Here is a 21,047-nt window from a genome sequence, read left to right on the forward strand (position 1 = left end):
ATGGGCGTATAGTTTTAGATTTCATCCATTGCAATGTATCCTTGTAGGCGAAGGGAGGTAATAACAATTTAAAAATAATGAATTTTGGCAAATTTATAACTGTCAATACAAATCCTTGACAAATTTAATACAGTACTCCTTATATTTAAATAGTTATATCAATCCTGAAGCAAAACAAATATCTTTAATAAATTTATACGTATGCTAAAATAACGCTATTTTGGTTAGGGAAATCAAAGTTTTAGAAATACTTCCAGTGAACATATAACACATTTGTATTGAGTTAACGAAAGCCATTTAATATTGTGTCTAGTTTCCATTCACATTAATTTTTGTCAGCATTTTACAGGGATAACAAAAAGCAATTTGTAAAGTTCGATCTGTATGGAGTATACATATTTATATCGACCCGTATAATATATACCATATAATTATACCACATAAAACTTAGCTAATTCTAAATTAGGGTACCGGTATAAACAATTTTTACTCTGTCCAATATCATATAAATTAAAGCAGAGAAAATGATAGTTATTTCTCTTTATAGTAGACGAAAAGTTTAATCAGATGTAACCTATTCAACACACTAAAAAATACAATATACATGTAAATGTTTACAGACTTTATTATATATTTCCGACGCCCCTGGATATTATCCAGAGAAACATGTTACCTAGGATCAGGGGACGTTACTTGATTCAAGAATACGGAAACTGCAATAATGGGTTCTTTTAACTGTATTTCGAACTCCTTTCTTAAAGCCCTGCTCCGCGGCTATTCAAATTATATTGTGTGTATGCAACCCACGATTACAATAGGTAACAGTTAACGGCCACGCGCCACACTTTAGCGCGCAAAACCACAGGTATTTTATATAGAATTTTATATAAAATAGACCCTATTTTGACAGGTGTCGCTGTTCATAGTCAGGATTTTCATGTTTTTTTTCAGTGACAATTTAAGGTTAAAAGGTAGGATTGGAGCAGGTCTTTAAGTGTTTCATGCAAAAACCAAAAAAAATTGTTTTGCCAAGATTTTAAAACTGGTCTAGACGACACCAAGTTTACATGTTTGACTGTAGTTTAAATATGATACACTAAATATGAAACGATAATAATACAGCAACTATTGCTAACAGATAAATGACAGACGAGAAATATATATAGATATATTTCAAAATACGCACACACCTGTAGTCACATTCAGTGACATAATTTAATGTAATTTCATGTTATTCGTCTGAACGATGTGCAACATCTGTTTGTAACATACAAAACGCAAGTGCGTATACAGTGAAAATGAAGCTGTAATGAAATGTTTGGTGAAAAGTATTGTTTTTGTTTTTCTCGTAAATAATCTTTGCCTTAACGGCAACATGTATTTAGCGGCCACTTGCCTGAAGCAGCCAATAAACTAGCATCCTAAATTGGCTTTTTGTTCTAATTTCAACTTGTCTTAAGGGACTCATTGTATTAAGCTGGTTGGCGGCTTCATACAAGTTTAACAGTATACAAATTCATTATAATATGTATTGTTATTTTTTTCTCTTTCGATTACGCCGTGTATAAACGTAGTGATCATTTTTTTACTGAACCATCCGTTTTATAAGTATTAGTTTATAAATGTTCATTTTTTTATATTCAATATGGAATAGAAAACACCTTCAATCAAACTCATACGCAGCGATCTCCCTTGTCTCTAGGCTCCCATCAATGAAAGCGTATCGGCAAGGGAGATCACTGAGTAGGAGTTTGACCTTCAATAGCAATTTCCCAGCAGCGATTAGATTATCTCCCCTAGCGCTACATAATCTCTATCGTCACAACAATTACGTGACTCTGAAAACCGTTGCAAATAACAACATTTTCACTTTTTATATATTTTTTATTTTGTTTATCTCCCACATTAGTCACAAATCTCGGAAAAATACTGAAAACAATTCCTTACTAATAAGTACCGGGAGACAACTTCGTAGTAGATTGCCTCTATATATATTGCATTAGCAATTTATTTAATTCGAGCGATTTATATCAAAATGCTTGATTCTTATAATATAAAATGTTGATTTTTAAATTGAGAAAAAAAATGAACAAAGCTAAACATAATTATTTATTTCTCTCATAATCCAATGTAATGTCCGTAACACATTTGTATTAAGTAAACGTAATAACGTAGTTTTCTACTGAGTATCATAATTATGTATCACTGAAATATCCGTATAACACATGAGTATTGAATGAACGGAGTAACAAGTTTTCTATTGAGTTAAGTGATTATGTATCACTGGATGTAATGTCCTCATCACCAAACTTTTTAGGACCAAATGCACCACCTTGCCTCCTATAATAGAAGTATGTAGCGGCCACTCCAATGACGAAAAACACAACCAATAACGCAACTCCCATGCCCGCCATAGCTCCTGTAAAACAAACGTCATTCAGTCTGAAATTTCTCATAAAATTAAAATTTTATGAATATTAATGCCGGCATTCATCATGTTTCATTTATTGATCTGAGTTCTTTAATCTTTTTAGGCTTAACGAATTCTACAGTACTATTTAATACCAAATCAAAATCGTTTTTTTCATGATAAATGCAAAATGAATCAAGATAATTTGAAAACTAAAAAATTGTTATTTCCACCGTTGAAATTCTTCAGAATGATGAATAACGTCCATTGTATTGTCATATATTTAAAGAGAAATCAAGGCAAATCCGTTCTATGAAAAAAAAAATGTTGCTCAAACAGCAAATTATTCTTCACAGCTCCTACTAATTGAAAGCAAAAATCATATTTATCAAAGTTTGGGAACAAACAAAAATTGTCAGTCAATTTTCACTGTGAACATTCACCTTGATTCCGCGTTAAAAGTGAGTTTTTTTTTGGCTGGTGGTGGATTTTAAAACTTTCGCCGGAAGCTAACAAGATGCCCCTAGCGGACAGGAAGTAGTTCTATCCGCAGTGAATACAGAACTTCATTCGATTGCTGAAAATTATTTATCACTCAAAAATCATGAAAGAATGCTTTCCCGTTAGTTGAAAATTTTAGAAGATAAAACATTGGAAAGAAATTGGAAATATTGTCATAAATAATCTTAAAGCCAGTGCGAGAACGCGGCAAATAAGAAATGACGTCACCGTAACACCGGCTTCCCGGAAGATTTGCAAAGTATGATATTCGCTTTAATAGGTATGATGACACTAAATGTAAACTTTTGTTTTAAAGTGACTAGGTTCTCGCGAATTTTCACTTTCTTTTTGAGTAGTGAATAGCTTTTTTGTAATATTTTTTAAGTTAAACGTGATTTCTTTGAGCTCGCTTTGAGGTTTTGTCTTATTTCATATTAGCATCAAGTTCGGAAGAATGAGACTTACCACCGGAAACACCGGTTGAAGTACTGGCTCCCTGCTTTGTCTGTTTGTAGTAAGCGTCTTTAATCATTTTACCAGGTGATAGGGAATACTGTCTGGCCACCATATTGGCCTAGAAATGCAAAATCATATAAATCATACAAACATATTCAAAAAGGTAAATGATAGCTCAAATGCCATGGCAAATTGAAATATGAGTACCTATTTATGTTATGTTCCTACATGTTAGTCAGAAGCACATGTAAATCTAACATACTCACCGGGGGTACCAGGGGCACTTGCAGCCTTACAATCAGCTGTCCGCCATTGATTGCACCGGAAATGGATTTTGCGACAACCTTTAGACTGTTTTCCGGCTTTGGATTGCTGACATCACCTGCAAAATTGGTAAAGTGTGCATTCAGAAATGTTTTACACATCATTTGTGTGGACACTTTCTTGCGATGTTAGTAATAACAGTAGATGAGAGTACCTTTGCACGACCGGAAGCGGCATTTGCTTGAAACGTTTTAAATCTAACTCATCTCAACTTGATGTGACACCAACGTCTTCTCTTATTACAGACCACCCGTAAGTCTCTGTTATGTACTTAGTATCCTAAACCTTAAGAGAAAAATTCCAAAGAAGTATAATTTTTTTTTTTTAGCTCTTTGATAAATCAAAGCTTTTCACAATTTTAGGGTGGTAAACCCTTAATGAAAATTGGCAATTCCCATGCTAATACAATTAACATGTGTTGCTTCGGCCATTAAGGTAGTTCTGCACGTTTGGATTGAAATTTTTTCTACAATGTAGAATTTGATTAAACTCTGATTTTTCAAAACTTCAGAATATACCTAGAAAATTCAGCAAATAAAAACGATAGGGTCGTGTGCTTGATTTTTTGCTAGACTGATTTGAAAAATTTGGACCTCACGCAATATTTCATAATGGGAGTCTATGGGAAAATCATTACTTTCATAACATTTTCGCGAATAGAAATTTTTCTATAATGTAGATTTTGATGAAACTTCTCACAGTTGTAAATAAACACATGGCCTATCATTTGGGGAAATAAAATGTACAGGTCCGTGTGCTTATTTTTGAGATATCTGACCATGATTAAAGTGAACCGTACATTTCACGCTAATTTTAAGACATTATTTTCATTTTTTTAACGTGTTATATGTTCCAATATCATATTTTGACTTTAGAAATATAGCAACAATGCCACTGTCATAAATTTACTCACATATTTCAATTAATTCATAAAATGATTTTCATTTCCGTATGCCGAATCCAGGCTTTATTCTACGTTTTCCGGATAAATGACGTTACGTCATCACTTCCGGTTTATCAAACGTGCAGAACTACCTTAATGTAGTAAGAGTACATAACCTTCCGTATTAACCGAAAAATGCCGAAGTCACATGCGGAGAGTCATTAAGTGACCCTTATTAAAATGCTTGACTGCTGAGTATTATCTATGAATATCAATACCTCAAAACGTTATTTATATTTCTAAGCTGTATCCGTACAACCATACCTATATATAAATTCCCCAGTATGAAAACCCCTCAAAAAGCGGCCATATACGGCCATGCTTTGCTGGTGACTTTATTTATAGGAATACACCCAAACATAAAACCTGTGACATTTAAAAACAAGTTATCTCTTTTCGTTGGTGAAGATTTCCGCAAATATGACAACATGTATTTACTTTTACTAAATTGCTTTTAAAAGGTATATTACCTAATTGTGGAGCTTTGTCAAGTAGAGTAAACTGTACAATGATATCGTTGTTGTCTGCATAGTCAATCTGAAAGAATAAAATAAACACATTTTTCTAAAGACCATGTCTATAGAAACAATTTAAAAAACAACAACAACAGAAGTTCCACTTGAAAGCCTAAATACGAATGATTTCAGACACATCAAATCGTCACGGAGAACATTTGGTGAAACTTGTGATAAGGTAGTGGATCCGTAAAGTCAGCCGGTAATATCCGTGTGATTACGTATTCTTGTATGGCGTTTCGGCATTCTTCGGATAATAACGTTGATCATTCGGGCACCTGCTTTTCCGTTCATACCAAAGAATGCCGAAATCGTATTACGGGGAATGCCAAAATAGTATTACCGGAATGCGTATTCGACCGGAAAATCCAGATTGTCAAGACCACTGACATCATGCTATTTTATTTTGTATAATACATGTGAACAGTGATACAATTCTTGTTCCACTATGTTAACATTTAGACATACTAGAATCAAAATCAGCGTATTGTTTTAGTAACTTTTAGACACTTCGATTCGTCTATACGCCCTGTGGAAGCAGTTATTCCGGGCGTATTGTCGTGTTCAAATTTATTAAAGCTCGAGTCGGCTTTTTAATATTTTTCTTCAGCATTATAATAAACCATGGTGGTTACAGGATGAAACGATATTTTGGTCATGCCTTTTCCTGATAAAAACGAAAAATACTCTCTGAAGTCATCACATATTGCTTGCAGTTAAGCATATACACATTATGTACGTGACGCCATATAAATTATTGCAAAATAATTGAACATATAGATGGTTCCTCTATATTTACCTGTATATTGTACACTCGTAGAGGAGAAAGGTTGATCTTATTGATGGTACCCGCCTTTACTATGGCTCGAAGCACCGCATACCGGAACAATTCCATATTTCCGTTCACCAGTTTCCGGTAACTTCCTATAAGATATATATATATATATATATATTTTTTTTTTTGTAAGAATCTGAGTTTTACGGTTGTGATCAAGATATACTTGTAGATCAAGGCCTCTCAAAACTTTGGGACTAGTATAATCATATCACTAAGTATACAAATATAGGTCAGATACTTTCAATTCAAAGCAATACCAGCAATTTACTGGAAATACGGTAATCTTATAACTGGGAATAAGGTAAAGTTACGTATGTAAATAATCTAATTTCAAAACTGAGCTTTTAGTGCGTTTCTTAAAAAGGTTTTAGTTATAAGTGCTACGTTTGATGCGTTTTAAAACAGTTTTATAAAAAAGGTTTTATTCCGCCATGCTTAGAATGAAAAAATTAGGCCATTTTATTTACACGAAAAATAATTTTTTACACGAAGAATAATTTTTCATATCTTTTCATCAGTTATTTTGGTGGGACTAAAATAGTTTTTGAAAAATGTTTATACGTGTTTCGATTTATGGAAGGCCGTACACGCCATACATACTATTATAATGGAAGTCAAACAATTGGTGGTCTCTAACTACAGACGCAAATTTTGAGAATATTATTAAGGGAAAAGCTACGTTTTCTATCTGCGAAGCAAGTCTTCGAGAATATAACATTGAGACCGATATACATGTATGTGTTTTACCGTCAAGTTGGTGAAATTTACGTAGAAATTCCTATGCTGATGAAACTTTTATCAAACATCATACTATCTTTGACAGCTAACTTAAATACTTTCTGATTTTTTGCTTACCTTTACCATTGTCAAATATGAACTGCATTATCGTATAAGTAAATATTATACTTTTACAAAAGAGCACTGTTTATTTATTTTGTTGGTGTTTTACGTCGCACCGACACAATTATAGGTCATATAGCGACTTTCTAGCTTTTTATGTTGGAGGAAGACCCCAGGTGACCCTCCGTGCAATATTTCATCACGAGCGGGCACCTGGGTAGAACCAGCGATCTTCCGTGAGGCAGCTGGATGACTTCCTCACAGTCATGAAGAATTCAACGCCCCGTGTGAGGTTCGAACCTACGTCGATGAGGGGCAAGTGATTTGAAGTCAGCGACCTTAACCACTCGGCCACGGAGACCCCCTTGTATATGTGATGTCGGGGTGCGTGTTATAAGCGAGTGCGACTTAAAAGCGAAATTATACGTATCAGGCTTAATATTCGATGGAAACCTGTAACGTTTATGTATGAATATTTAACCCTTAGCCTGATGCAGGCAAATTTATCAGCCTTTGCAAACAGCTTGGAACCAGATCAGACGCCGATTAAATCGGCGTCTGATCAGGTTCCAAGCTGTTTGCTACTCTGACAATATTTCTTCCAATTTTGGAGCAAATTGAATGAACTTTGCAATTTTAGCAGACGACATTTCCAGCAGACGACAATTTATCTATCATGCTAAAGGTTAACGGCAGCCAAATTATGTAAGATTTACCTGGTAATTTAAATGAAAAGTCCTGGCGTTCAGTGTAGTTGAAACAATTACCGATGTCGTACGACCAGATCATAGGCCGCCTCTCGTTATAGTCATAAATGTTGTAAACATAATGCTGACCCTGAAATAAAATATAAATGAAGTATCTGTAAGCTGTTTTGTGTCACAATTACATGTAGTTATATATACTTTAGCGAGAATTTTAGCAAAAAAAAAAAAGAATGTCCATGAAATGTCACAAATGTGACAGTCGTTCTTCAGTCGCTGACTCGTACAATCTGGTTTGAACTTTGCACATCTAAAAGTCCAATCATTGCCGTTTGCGCAGTTTGTTTCGGCATTTGCACGTAAGACAGGTGCCGTCCTGTACCGTACATGTCACATCTACATAGTCTATCATGAGCGACCGTCTATTTAAGTTTAAGTGAGCTTGCTTTAATGTGGATAGTTGTGTTTTGAAGGTTTACTGCAACCTCCTTTAAAATATACTTCGGGAAAGATATGAAGTTAGGCAATAGACATAATGCATATAAATTTACAACATTTGCATTAAGGAAAGAAAATACTTTTTAATGTAGTAGTGCGATTTTTACAGAAGAAACCCCAACGTTAATAGATGATATCTAATAACGGAAGTATATCCATCGTTTTTTTACTTACAAGTCCTGCATCAAGCACCATTCTGGTCGGGTTCCCAAATACTGTGATAAAGTTGGACGTATAATTTGGCTGGAAAAAAATAATACAAGACGTAAAGAGATACTCAAGCACAAGTGTTGATGTAATTCCTACTGTTAAGGTGATGGAACATATTTTCCTTTTAAGTTTTGACTGCAGTATCGTAGTGCACGTTTATATAACGATTTGACAACACAGTTTGGTTGTGTAGCATGCTTGCTGTCAGGAGAACAGGAACTTTTGGTGAAGCACACAACAAAATTGGTTCTTCCGGTGCAACCTAGCATAACTGGCTAATGTTTAATCATTCTTAAACCGGATCACAAAGCATAACAACAAAATAAAACATAAAACGACTCATCTACCTGTTTCCGGTTATGCAAATTCTGTGTACTTTTGCGATTTTTATCATTTTTTCCCGCAAGTAACTGACAGCTTCTCTACATGAAGTACATGTAGGGCTTACAAGCAGAATGAAAAGCTTACTGTTGCAAAGTACCATTCCCACGTCGAGTTTGGAGAATTGGGAACGGGCCAGTCATTTCTTTGAGCTATCCACACGTCACTCTTTATACTTCTCACAGATCTCTGTATGAAAGAATATTAACATTAAGGTAGTGGATCCGTAATGACAATCGACATTTTCCGTTCGATTCCGTAGTCTCCGTATGCGACTTCGGCTTTCTTCGGTTTTTATGAAAAAGCGGTTTTCTGTTATGGCTGGAGAACGCCAAAGTAGCAAACGACAGTGCGTAATTGTAAGGAAGTTGCCCATTGTCAATACGGGTCAGTTTAAGCTTCAGAATCTGTTTAGTAAAGTTGATATGAAAATTTAATTGTATAAATTAAAGTTAAATAAGGGAGGACAATGCACGGCAGAGTAAAGTACCATATACCAGGCGCATAAATTTCAACTTAGCAACTCGAAATTTCGTGACAGGTAGCAGTAAATTTGAAATTACATACTTCGAAATATATGATAATTTCTTCGAAATTTTGAGACGCGTAACCTGAAATTTCAAATTTTTAACTCGAACTTTCGAGATGATAAATAAAAAGCACCAGTGGCACTTATGCTCTTCCGTAATACGAAACTAACTGTGTTAGAGACAAAATATTTTATTATCAAGACCTTTCAATTCAGAAGAGTATGTATACAGCCATCTACATGTAAAAAATGAATTGTTGGTATATGTTTACCTGTCCTTCGTAAATATACGCTGCCTTGTCAAAATAGAAGAATTCCTTTGATGTTCGTATCCTCACGTGGGTCGGGTCTGCATTTCTGACGTCAAATCCAGTATTAGAAATAGGGGTCGCAGTGCAATTTCCCCTTAAAGAGTCGATTATGTATGCAACTCCTAAGTAAAGAAAAAACAAACATATGTATCTTTCGTTCCTCAAACAGTAATTATTATCAACATTTCTAGACATTTAATCCTTAGATTAAATATTTCACTGAGGGGATCCATGCTAAAAAATAATGACAAAATACAATACATATCGCGTATCCGTAGCCCTGACCAACCTATAAACCAGGCCAGTCTATTTTGTAAGTACAATAACACTGTTGACCCATTCAAACGAGGAGTAAATGGTATTATCTGTTTAATCAATAGATCATTTATCAAAGTTGTTACACTCGTCATAACGTATTTTTGATATAAAAGATTCCTGTACCTGTGTTGAAATCGTGGACTTGTGTCAGTGGTAGAGTCCCGTATTTTTGTGTGCCTAGAGGGTCATAGTCGTATCTGACAAGGTTCATGTCGTTATCATACCATTCCTACGAATGAGATTTATTGTTCATAAATGAGCCGCACCATGAGAAAACCAACATAGTGCGTTTGCGACCAGCATGGATCCAGACCAGCCTGTGCATCTGCGCAGTCTGGTCAGGATCAGTGTTGTTTGCTCACGGTTACTCTAATTGCAATAGGCTTTGAAAGCGAACAGCATGCGCATGGATCCATGCTGGTCGCAAACGCACTATGTTGGTGTTCTCATGGTGCGGCTCATTGCATGTTTGTTTTCTCATGGCGCGGCTCAAATGTCGTAAATTCATAGGGATGTAATTAATGAAGCGTAAAAGTTAACACTCCTAGTTACTGTAACGATATACTTCCCTATGGAAAGAAAATTTATCTCTACTTAAGGTGAAGCCACTGTGAAATAATAAGTGATTATCAATGCTATACTTATCTACCTTGATTCGAGATATGCTTTGGCCAAAAATGATCTCTGCCGTGAAATGGAAGGATGACGACGGTGTCGGCAGTGGTTTAATATTTTTCGCCCGTGGGCAATATACACCGGTAGGCGTCTGTAAAATAAGTTTTTTTTGTTAGATAAATACGTTCTTTAATCATAACTTGGTAACTTCGCAGGAAAGAGTTACAGGAATGCATGGAATGGGTATAAGCATCCTTAAGTATGATATTATGACATAAAAAAACTAACACAACTACGTAGATGGAATATTTAAATAGATTTTAAAAGTTTATAAAACTTTGTTTAAGAGATAAGAGATAATCACAATTCCATCGCCATATTTTACATATCTTAGAAATGCAGCGCATATTCTATATAGTCAATAATGAAAACTATGGTGGCTGATTTCTGCCATGTCGAAAACTCAACATATAAATTTGTCGTTACTGCTGCGCCCTCGAAATGTTGAGTTTTCAAGCAGAATGTGTCTTATTTTCGCGTTTTCGCCCCGCCCACAGGAAAACACGAACATTCGACACAGACGGTGTAAGTAAAGAAAGTGTTAGTCGAGTTTTCGTGTTGTCGCCAACACGACATGGCAGAAATCAGCCACCATAGAAAACTGTTTCATTACCTGATACGCGGACGTATGTCTGCCTGGATTAGGATTAAAGTCGGCAAATTCATACATATGATCAAAAGGCCTTTTCTTGCCGTTTTGCATCACTGTCTTTCCGTATACATGAGCCCGCACCGGAAGTTGTGGAGACAGTCTGCTTGTTGTCCAAGATGGGGCTGAAATATGCACATTATTAAAACATCGATAAACAAGCTTTCAGCTGAGGATGGAATGGTGATGTCTTAGGGATGTGTACGAGTCTGCATGAAGATAGTATAGGGATGGGTTTCCATATCATCTTCCACGATCTTCTTATTACGACCACAACCGTTCATTCTGGGAATATGTATGATAACATATTTTCCCGTTTAATAATAATTTTTATAACCTATATAAATTCTATAAATAATCGGCTTGTATTTCACAATTGAATATGATCAGACAGACAAAAATTCCGTATTGTACCTTTTAAATTCCGTATTGTACCTTCCGTATTGTATGCTGCCAAACTATTTTCATTAATATGCATGATTCGACACATTTCTATAAATAGCGCACATAAAAACTTCACTAAGTTCCATTTAATATCGATAAACATTGAAGATTTTGTTCAAGAAGAAAACGAGAATCAATATGGTAAAGGTATATAATAAAAGGGTTATCATAACAGTAGCTAGATCTGGGACTTTGTATTCGGCTCTCGTGGATTTTGCAAGGTCGGATCACACTCGGCGCTTGCGCGCTTCGTGAGATCCGATCTGGCAAAATCAACACGAGCCGAATACTGCATCCCAGATCAGGCTACTCTTATAATAAGCCTATTAAGAGCCACTGGGAAGCAGGGTGTCTTGACGATCATAGTATTGTCTTTAGTGGCCACGATATGGCGTCCTTAGTGGCGTAGCTACAGGTTTCGGCTCAGAATGAAGCTTTTCCAATAAGACCCTTCCTGACTGTTACACAGGAAATTTCGGGCTGTTTTTTGCCGAGGTCAAAGCCATTAAGCTAATTTATTGTTACATCTACAGAACAACATTTGATTTAAAACTAGCAATAGACATTTCAGGACAAAAAAAGATGCAACATTCACTTACAATGTGCTTTGTCCTTGAAGGCGTTGGTATGATATATATTATAAATCAATATAGCTTCATAACGGACCAACAAATGAGTCTCAATACATGTAATAGTGGTAGTAACTATGAATAAATATTGGAACAATAAGAGATGTTACAACCATCATGAAGAAATTACCGCTAAAGTACCAATCCACGACCATCGTTGCTTTTATGCTGTCCCAGTACAGACAGGAACGCCACAAATTGCACGTGATGCCACGAACTACAGTTTGATTTATCCACTTCTGTTGAATTCCTGTCTCATTAAAATGAAGGAATTGGTTTGGTGTTTTCATTGTCGCCTTGTCGCCTGTGGCAGTGCCGAAGAGGAACAGTTGTGGTGATCTAAATAGAGGTTGTACGGTACAGATACCTGAAATTATGAATAGAAACATTTTAGTATATAAATTTGTAGGTGAACTTCAAACGCCAATAGTTCCAGTTATTGTCCGTAAGTATTGACCTGGCACTCATGAATATTCCGCATGTTTCCGTAAATTTTCGGTGTGCGAACCTAAACAACGATATAGCTATTGAAAAGCCAATTATATACCATCACGTATCATGTGCAGATATAGCTGTTCGGACAAAGCGTTTTGCCAGTAAACTCAGGGTTGAGTGTTCGAGCCCTCTGTCTGACCAAATTGTTGTTTCTTTTTTTTTATCTGTAAAAGACGGAAACTTGTCACACTTATCATGATTTATCGGCGAAATGCTCTGCTATCGGTCACCATTCTTCTACGTACATAAAACCGTTCTACAAAATGTTGTTTAAAATCTTCAGGACCGTTCAAGCATTCATTCATTCAACGGACAATTCAAAGAACTGTTGTTAGCGACACAGAATGCAATGTTTCATAAAATATATATAATCATAGATACAAATACAAACACAAGGATTTATATTTTAAAAAATGGTTAGAAAAGAATTCGAACCCATGGTAACGTGTTTCCAAGTCGGAGAGCTTACCACTACACCACTTTTCCGTTGGTTCTCTAAATTGATTATTTTGATAAATGAGCCGTGCCATGGGAAAACCAACATAGTGGGTATGCGACCAGCATGGATCTAGACCAGCCTGCGCATCCGCGCAGTCTGGTCAGGATCCATGCTGTTCGCTAACAGTTTCTCCAATTCCAATAGGCTTTAAAAGCGAACAGCATTGAGCCTGACCAGACTGCGCGGATGCGCAGGTTGGTCTGGATCCATGCTGGTCGCAAACCCACTATGTTGGTTTTCTCATGGCACGGCTCAAATGTAGATATTTTCAGGACACAAATACCACGTAAAATAACGAAAACGTCCGAAAATATTGGCGAAGATTAATGAGTGCCAGGTCAATACTTACGGACAATAGCCATAACGCTAATATATCGTGAACCTTTCCTCGCTTTTGTTTTTGTACTCATGCGCGTTTTTCAACATTACGTCAAAGTCTAAACTGATAAAAGTAAGAGTGGTGATAACTTGTTTATCTGCATGTAGCCGCTAGGCTTCTAGCTTCACGCATATTTTCCTTGTTAGGTCATTTACTAATTGATGGTCAAGGTTTCAAACACAATTTGATTAAAAGTTGGTTTTGTTTGTTTGTTTTTTTTTAAAAGAAATATGCAGGAAGTAATATTAAAACATAAATCGGTGAAAAGATTTTAACTTATGATTAGATTCTACAAGAATTAAATTATCCTTCAAGGCTTTATTAAATTTTCCTTCGTCAGGGTATTAATGATATTTTTTCATATTGACGTTCAAATTTTGTAATGGGTGCTTGACGTCATTTGTAACGTCATTTACATATGTCGTCGCGTCAAAAGTTCACGAACGGCAATGTTTTCAAATTTATGTAGCATAAGCTAATATCAGACATACCATTATCCCTGTCGACGTGGTAAAACTCGTTTGTGTCAAACCTGTACAGGTCCTCGGTTCGAGTACCGGCGTTGTCGACGTGGGTAGCCACCTGGTTATGCAACTGGTCGTACCAGATATGGTACTCAGACGTGTAGTTCCGGTTGTTAATATTAGCTTCCACGTGCACCTCAAATACGTTCGGCAAACTTGGCGGTCCTGGTGGGTCTGGGGAAATGAAAACGTTAAGCATAAGCACATTTCGTTATTTAAACTCATATTCCTTTCTCTAATTCTAACATTGTTCTAAAACTCTTCTAATTTTTGTCAAAGTAGTGTTCTGTTCTGGTACCCAGCCCTATTGGTGGTATCTATAGTCGACAGGAACCATGACCTACTTTCGATTTACATTGTTAACATTGATCACGTGACAGCTCTATCTGCCCAACGTGCAAACTATTCCAGAATATCATTCTGTTTTACACCATTGACTAGGCGCATGATTGTGCAGAATTTCAGAATGCCCAAATTCTGTAAAAGATTCGGAACACCTCGGTTAACATGCGAAGAGACAAAAGCGGTTTTCAAGCATGCTTTGCAATGTAGGACGTGTACAATGAGTTAGAAACATCCATCTGCTAGAGAAAAATAGATTTCTGTAATGTCCGAAGTCATGTGTCTTCCACCATTACTTCTTGTGGGGAAGTTGACAATTAGTACTAGCTAGTAAGAAAGCGCATGAGATCCGAAAAGAAAAAACAACACCTGATGTATTATCTGATATAATTTAGTTAACTTTGTTGAACCATATAAAACGTATTACATCCACATGTACTAGTATTTAGGCTTTTTTGTGCCGCCTTTTTTAGTATGATCTTACCGTTTGGACCTGGGATTTGTCCCGTGCATACAGATGTATCAATTTGTCCAGCTGAGAATGCCAGGCATGTGGAGATAAATAGTGCACTGAAATTGATATCAAATCATCAGATAATAAATGAGCCGCGCCATGAGAAAACTAACATAGTGCGTTTGTGACCAGCATGGATCCAGACCAGCCTGAGCATCCGCGCAGTCTGGTCAGAATCCATGCTGTTCACTTGTAAAACCTATCGCAATGACATAGACCATAAGCGAACAGCATGGATCCTGACCGGACTGCGCGGATCGCAACCAAACTATGCTGGTTTTCTCATGGTGCGGCTCAAATTAAGTTTGTGCAGACGTAGAATATCTACCATACAGCAAGAATGCGGACAAGCTTGAATCACTGGATCCCTAAAATAACATATCTCCTTTACATTAAAAGAGCCTAATAACTTGCATGTTTATTAGTTATATGATTTATTCTTTAGTCCTAAAATAAGTGGCATCAGAATCTTTTAAGTTTCAATTTCAATAGTTAAAACTATTGCCCGATGTCCGAAGTGAATCAACCATCAGTCAATATAAAACTGTTGTAAGAACATCATTCACATCTGTATCCTAATTTCCCTGTAGTACACACTTATAAGACGCTCCCCACTCTCTGAACTGGAAAAATGACTCTTGATATTGCGTCTTATAAGCGAAAATATACGGTAGATGTTGTGAGCTCGATGCCTGAAAAAGTTGAACATTTCCGTCACGGTATTAAAAGAGATGTTACGTTTGGGGTCTTGACTCCCAGCATAGATGGACGCTGGGAAGTTGTCAGTTTTGTAGAAGAAGTTACCATTTACCTAAAGTAGTCAGTTACGCTGAAAAAAAAGCATCCTGCAGTCGTTTTAACTTTTAGCCATTAAAATTTTGAAATGGACTGGTCCATTATCCAATATGAAAAGTGCCATTTATTATTCAAAGGGGTGTTCACTGAAGATTTACTGACTGAATAGCAAACAGTGCAGACATGATCAGCCTGCATGTCCGTGCAGGCTGATCTTGGTCTGCACTGGTCGCAAAGGCAGAATCATTTGCCGCAAGTAGGCTAAAGGTAAATACTGAAAATTTGTCTGGATGTAGTTAACATCACACGTAACAAGTAAAATTAACATTTTATGTAAATTACACATTCAAACGAAAAATGTTTATTTACCAATTTTTGTATTATTAGGTATTAGATAAATAAATGTGGATGATTTAAGTATAATACTTAAATGCACCGACACTGTTTAATCAACTAGAATTTCAACTTCTTTATCGGTAATATGTCAACCACAATCACCAACGTATATGTTACATGACGTAATTATGGAACGCCTAAACTGCCTTGGCATGATAATTATCAGTTCGTCATGTGCTTTTTCCAATATATTCGGATGTATGTAGATAAAGCAGTTTGTGCTGTGCATTCGCTAGTTTGTGCTGTCCAATTAATAGTTCGTCATGTGCATTTTCCAATATCTTCGGTAAAAAGCAGAATTTGTTATGTAGATTAAGAAGTTTGTGATATACATTTACTAGTTTGTGCAGTACATTCGCTATTTTGTGCTGTGCATTTAATAGATTGTTCTGTACAATTTTAAAATAGTTCGTCATGTGCATTTTCCAATATATTCGGTACAAATCATAATTTGTTATGTAGATAAAGTAGTTTGTTATGTACATTTACTAGTTTGTCCTGTACATATTTTAGTTTGTGCTGTGCATTTAGTAGATTGTTCTGTACAATTAATAGTTCGTCCTGTGCATTTACCAATACATTCGGTACAAATCATAATTTGTTATGTAGATAAAACAGTGTGCAATTAGTAGTTTGTTTATAATTAATAGTTCGTCATGTGCAATTAGTTATGTACATTTACTAGTTCGTCTGGTACACTTTTATGTACATAAGAAATTAGATTTGTACCGAATATATTGGAAAAAGCACATAACGAACTATTAAATGTACAGCAAAAACTAGCGAATGTACTGCACAAACCACAAGTAAATGTACATAACAAACTGCTTTATCTACATAACAAATTATGATTTGTACCGAATATATTGGAAAACGCGCATGACGAACTATTAAATGTACAGCACAAACCAGCGAACGTATTGCATCAACTAGTAAATGTACATAACAAACTGCTTTATCTACATAACAAATTATGATTTGTACCGAATATATTGGAAAACGCACATGACGAACTATTAAATGTACAGCACAAACCAGCGAACGTATTGCATCAACTAGTAAATGTACATAACAAACTGCTTTATCTACATAACAAATTATGATTTGTACCGAATATATTGGAAAACGCACATGACGAACTATTAAATGTACAACACAAACTAGCGAATGTACTGCACAAACTAGTAAATGTACATAACAAACTGCTTTATCTATACATAACAAATTATGATTTGTACCGAATATATTGGAAAAAGCACAATCCGACATAACGAACCATTAATTGTACAACACAAACTAGCGAATGTACTGCACAAACCACAAGTAAATGCACATAGCAAACTGCTTTATCTACATAACAAATTATGATTTGTACTGAATGTATTGGAAAATGCACATGACGAACTAATAATTATCATGCCAAGGCAGCCTAGGCGTTCCATATGTAATTGTTCAATTTATTTTGTTTATCATTTCATTAAAGTGGAATTATATGCATTTTTCAAGTAAGAAATCAAGGTTAAATAGATGTGCATGTAAAAAGGATGGAAGAAATTATAGCTTTTAACCCAACATACCAAACTCTTCCCGTTACCAGTACAAAATAATAAGTTTCCAAATATGAATTTTCTTATTTTGACTGGGGCAGTCTTTTTAAAAAAACCATCAAACTGCAAGCAGGAGTTGCTTCCCTTCTACTTCAGAAATTTCCATTTTCAGGTAAGGGAGATCATTGCGCAGAAGATTGAAAAAATATCTATTATTTTACCCGTTCGATTTCTTTATTTATAAAGCATCAACTTCTAATACTAATGCGGCATTATCGTTAATTTAGCACATCTAAATGCACAGCAACCGAAAATTGCTTTTATAGAACACTCTCCCAAAACACACTATATGCAGTATTAGATGCGCATAATGCCACTTTAATGGACGATGTCTATGCTAAACATGTGTTTGGGTGAAAATTTCGAAAGTTATCATTTTAAGCACAGTTACAGAACGGCCAAATAAAGTGAAATCGGGTACTGAAGCTTTGTAGATTGCTGGTTATTGTTATCATTGCAATGCTCGAGTTCTTGAGGATAAACAATTCAGTTTTTCCCTAAAAGACGTGCCACAGAATATCTGTAATTCTTTTGTATTTCGATGATAGTAATTATACATGATTTGCATAAAAAGAAACAAATGCAGGTATCTTTCAACATATGTTAGGCCAGGACAGTGTGTTAGATGTATTAAGTTGTTTGACTCTACCAGGTACAATATATTTCATTTACATACCATAACCAAAACTAAAATTGATAAAACGTAGCTGGCATTATTCATAGTTGAAATTATCTTTATCCGGGTGGAGTAAAGATATTAAAATACTGCTGCGTTTGTTACGCAGTAAAAATCCAATAAACAATAAATTGAACTTAACACCTTTAAAACAATACATTTTAATTGTCAGCTTTATAGAAACTGCTTTTAATGTGCTCTGTAGATGCTCTTGATTTATTTTTAAAATTTGATACTGTGATATCCATGTGAACGCATGCCCCTTTAAAGTTTAGTTCATCCCTCCTGTATCAGCTTGTTCCCTTAAAGCAAACACATTTCATTAAATTCTGCGTCTCTCGTGATATGCAAAATATACTGAAGTCAAAATTTAAGAATATTAATATGACATATAAAACAGTTAAATACTTACAATATTTTATCCTTCATTTTTTTATATTTTATCTGACACTCTACATTCATTTCCCTCTCGATGCAGATAGTACCCGTATAGACCGATCATTCATGTGAATACAGGTATTCAAATTGAGATAACCTCGGTGTTATCTATACTGTTATCGATAACAATCGTAAATTATCCATCAATCCGTCCGTCCGTCTGACTATTTTATAAATAATTGATAGTTTCTCAGGCTCATTTAAGTAATATATATAGTAGGGAGAATTTATACGAGCTAAATCACCACCACAACATACCAGACCAATTACGGCAAAGCGCCTAGCAGTACAAACGAACACGCACATGCCACAGCAAGTCCACTAACCCAATAACATTAGTTTCGATGCTGCTTTATATACGAGCCCGAATTGTACTACACATTCGTACTAGTTCAACATTTGCATATATATATACTCAAAACTCTGTTTTTCATGTCTCACAAATCAGTAGTGACATTTTAGTCTTTTTAACTGATTGGGACCAGAGAAGCTATATTGTCACTGAAAGTTAACTGGATCTCGAGGATACATTGAATATATATATATATAAATAGTTTTGCATTAAGGGATATAATTAAATTCAGAAAGGTTGACTTTTCCATATGTTGTAATACCCTATCTCTGTGTTTTCATACATATATTTTTTTTTTGAAAGTAGTTCGGAAAAGTTCTAGTAATCTAGAATTAATTCAAGTTATAGTTGACAAGATTATGTTTAGTTTCAATGTTTACACGAGATATAAGTCATGGTAGGCAATAATGATAAGAAAGTAAAAAGAATAATTCTTACCGATGTAGCTTCGAAGAACGTTTAAGAATAAGGTAGTGTATACGAAAGTACACTCGGCAAGTTCCGTATCCTCCGTATGCATCTTCGGCATTCTCCGGATTTTTGACGGAAAGCTATGTGCACGCTGAGAATCACTTCCGGTCGAAGAATACCGAAATGACGTAACAACACACGTCATCGCACGGAAATTGCAGAGTTGTCATTACGAAACACTGCCATAAATAAACATTATTTTGCTTCATCTCTAGCCAATATTAAGACCCTACGTGTGATAGCACTAAGGATATCTTCCTCCATTATTTCTGTCAGAGTAAAATCTGTAATACGCAGCCTATCATTCGAGCGACAGAATCTGACCGCTTAAGACAGGTAGCTGTTTAAGACAAGTCGAAACTACAATAAAAAAATCAGTTTGGTGATGGCGGGGGAGAGTCAGGTGACTCGCTGCCCGAGACAAGTGGCTGCTTGGTCGCTAAGGCAGATTCATCTGTATTTGTCAACTAATGTGCCTTTGCTACTCAAACCAGTTATTTAATTTGTTCGTTCCTTTCCTAAGTAAATAACGCTGTTTGATACTTAGAGTTACAAGAGAGTCTGCAAAATTAGAAATAAAATATTAATAGCAGACAAGTATTGAAAGAGGTAATGAAGAGTGTCGTACTCTTACGTGTCAATGTAATTATGTTAATTAGAATATCATTGAATGGTCTCTAGCCCAGATGACCAGAAACAATACAAACACAGAGTAGAAAAAGTGGACGACTTTTTGCGGCCGCCACTCAGCACTTAAGAAATGACTATGAAATTTGCGGAAAAACTTTACGGAGAACGATTTAAATCCCGTCAGTTTGTGTGTGATTTGGCTTTATGGGGTATGAATATCTAATAAGGTCATACAAATTACAGGTTTTATGTGTATGTCAGTGATGTACATTACCAATAGTCTCTTCAAAGAATGGCCATTATAAACAATTAGTTTATTTTTAAATGTAATGTATTATTTTATGAACCAATTGTATATGGATGAGACTTAAATAAAATAAATATATATAAAAGAGTTTATGCTAACAAAATGAACTGTATTTTAATGTTTAGACTTACACATTGATGATAAGCTATGGAGACTGAAAAGCAAACTTTTAACTTTGTAATGCCTTATCTACCTGTATCACTAAACAATCGGTTTGGTCATCGGTCATAGTTTTATTTTGATGATAAAATTGATTTTGTTTCTCATATTAAAAAGTTCATGTATTATATACATGTATGTATATAGCGAAATTTAAACCGACGCATCAATATATTGCCACCAGTTTTTACCATTTTCACCTTTAAATCTATATGTCGTGATAAAATGTAATAAAAATGTATAAGATATTCTGAACGTTTCGCTAGGTACAGACTGCATGGTCAGTTT

General features: G+C 35.4%; 1 protein-coding gene across 1 annotated transcript; it reads right to left on the bottom strand.

The window, feature by feature from the left end:
* Window positions 1-2,096: 2,096 nt before the first annotated feature.
* LOC123542856 (uncharacterized) lies at window positions 2,097-18,974 on the bottom strand. Its single transcript, XM_045328879.2, has 16 exons — window positions 18,815-18,974; window positions 14,899-14,984; window positions 14,040-14,246; window positions 12,306-12,542; window positions 11,067-11,227; window positions 10,428-10,544; window positions 9,902-10,007; window positions 9,422-9,582; window positions 8,708-8,809; window positions 8,204-8,272; window positions 7,544-7,664; window positions 5,949-6,073; window positions 5,105-5,171; window positions 3,634-3,749; window positions 3,377-3,485; window positions 2,097-2,419 (listed from the first exon to the last, which is right to left on the bottom strand). Exons 1-16 carry the CDS (start codon window positions 18,862-18,864, stop codon window positions 2,274-2,276), a joined length of 1,980 nt encoding a protein of 659 aa, XP_045184814.2. The 5' UTR covers window positions 18,865-18,974; the 3' UTR covers window positions 2,097-2,273.
* Window positions 18,975-21,047: the final 2,073 nt, after the last annotated feature.

The sequence above is a fragment of the Mercenaria mercenaria genome, chromosome 19, assembly GCF_021730395.1.
Source record: "Mercenaria mercenaria strain notata chromosome 19, MADL_Memer_1, whole genome shotgun sequence".
Lineage (NCBI taxonomy): Eukaryota > Metazoa > Mollusca > Bivalvia > Venerida > Veneridae > Mercenaria > Mercenaria mercenaria.

Coding starts and splice junctions, on each gene's coding strand:
- LOC123542856 (XM_045328879.2), bottom strand. CDS start 18,864: ATGAATGTAGAGTGTCAGATAAAATATAAAAAAATGAAGGATAAAATA. Junction 9,583..9,901: donor AGTCCACGATTTCAACACAG/GTACAGGAATCT, acceptor TTCTTTACTTAG/GAGTTGCATACATAATCGAC. Junction 5,172..5,948: donor TACGAGTGTACAATATACAG/GTAAATATAGAG, acceptor TTATTCTTTCAG/ATTGACTATGCAGACAACAA.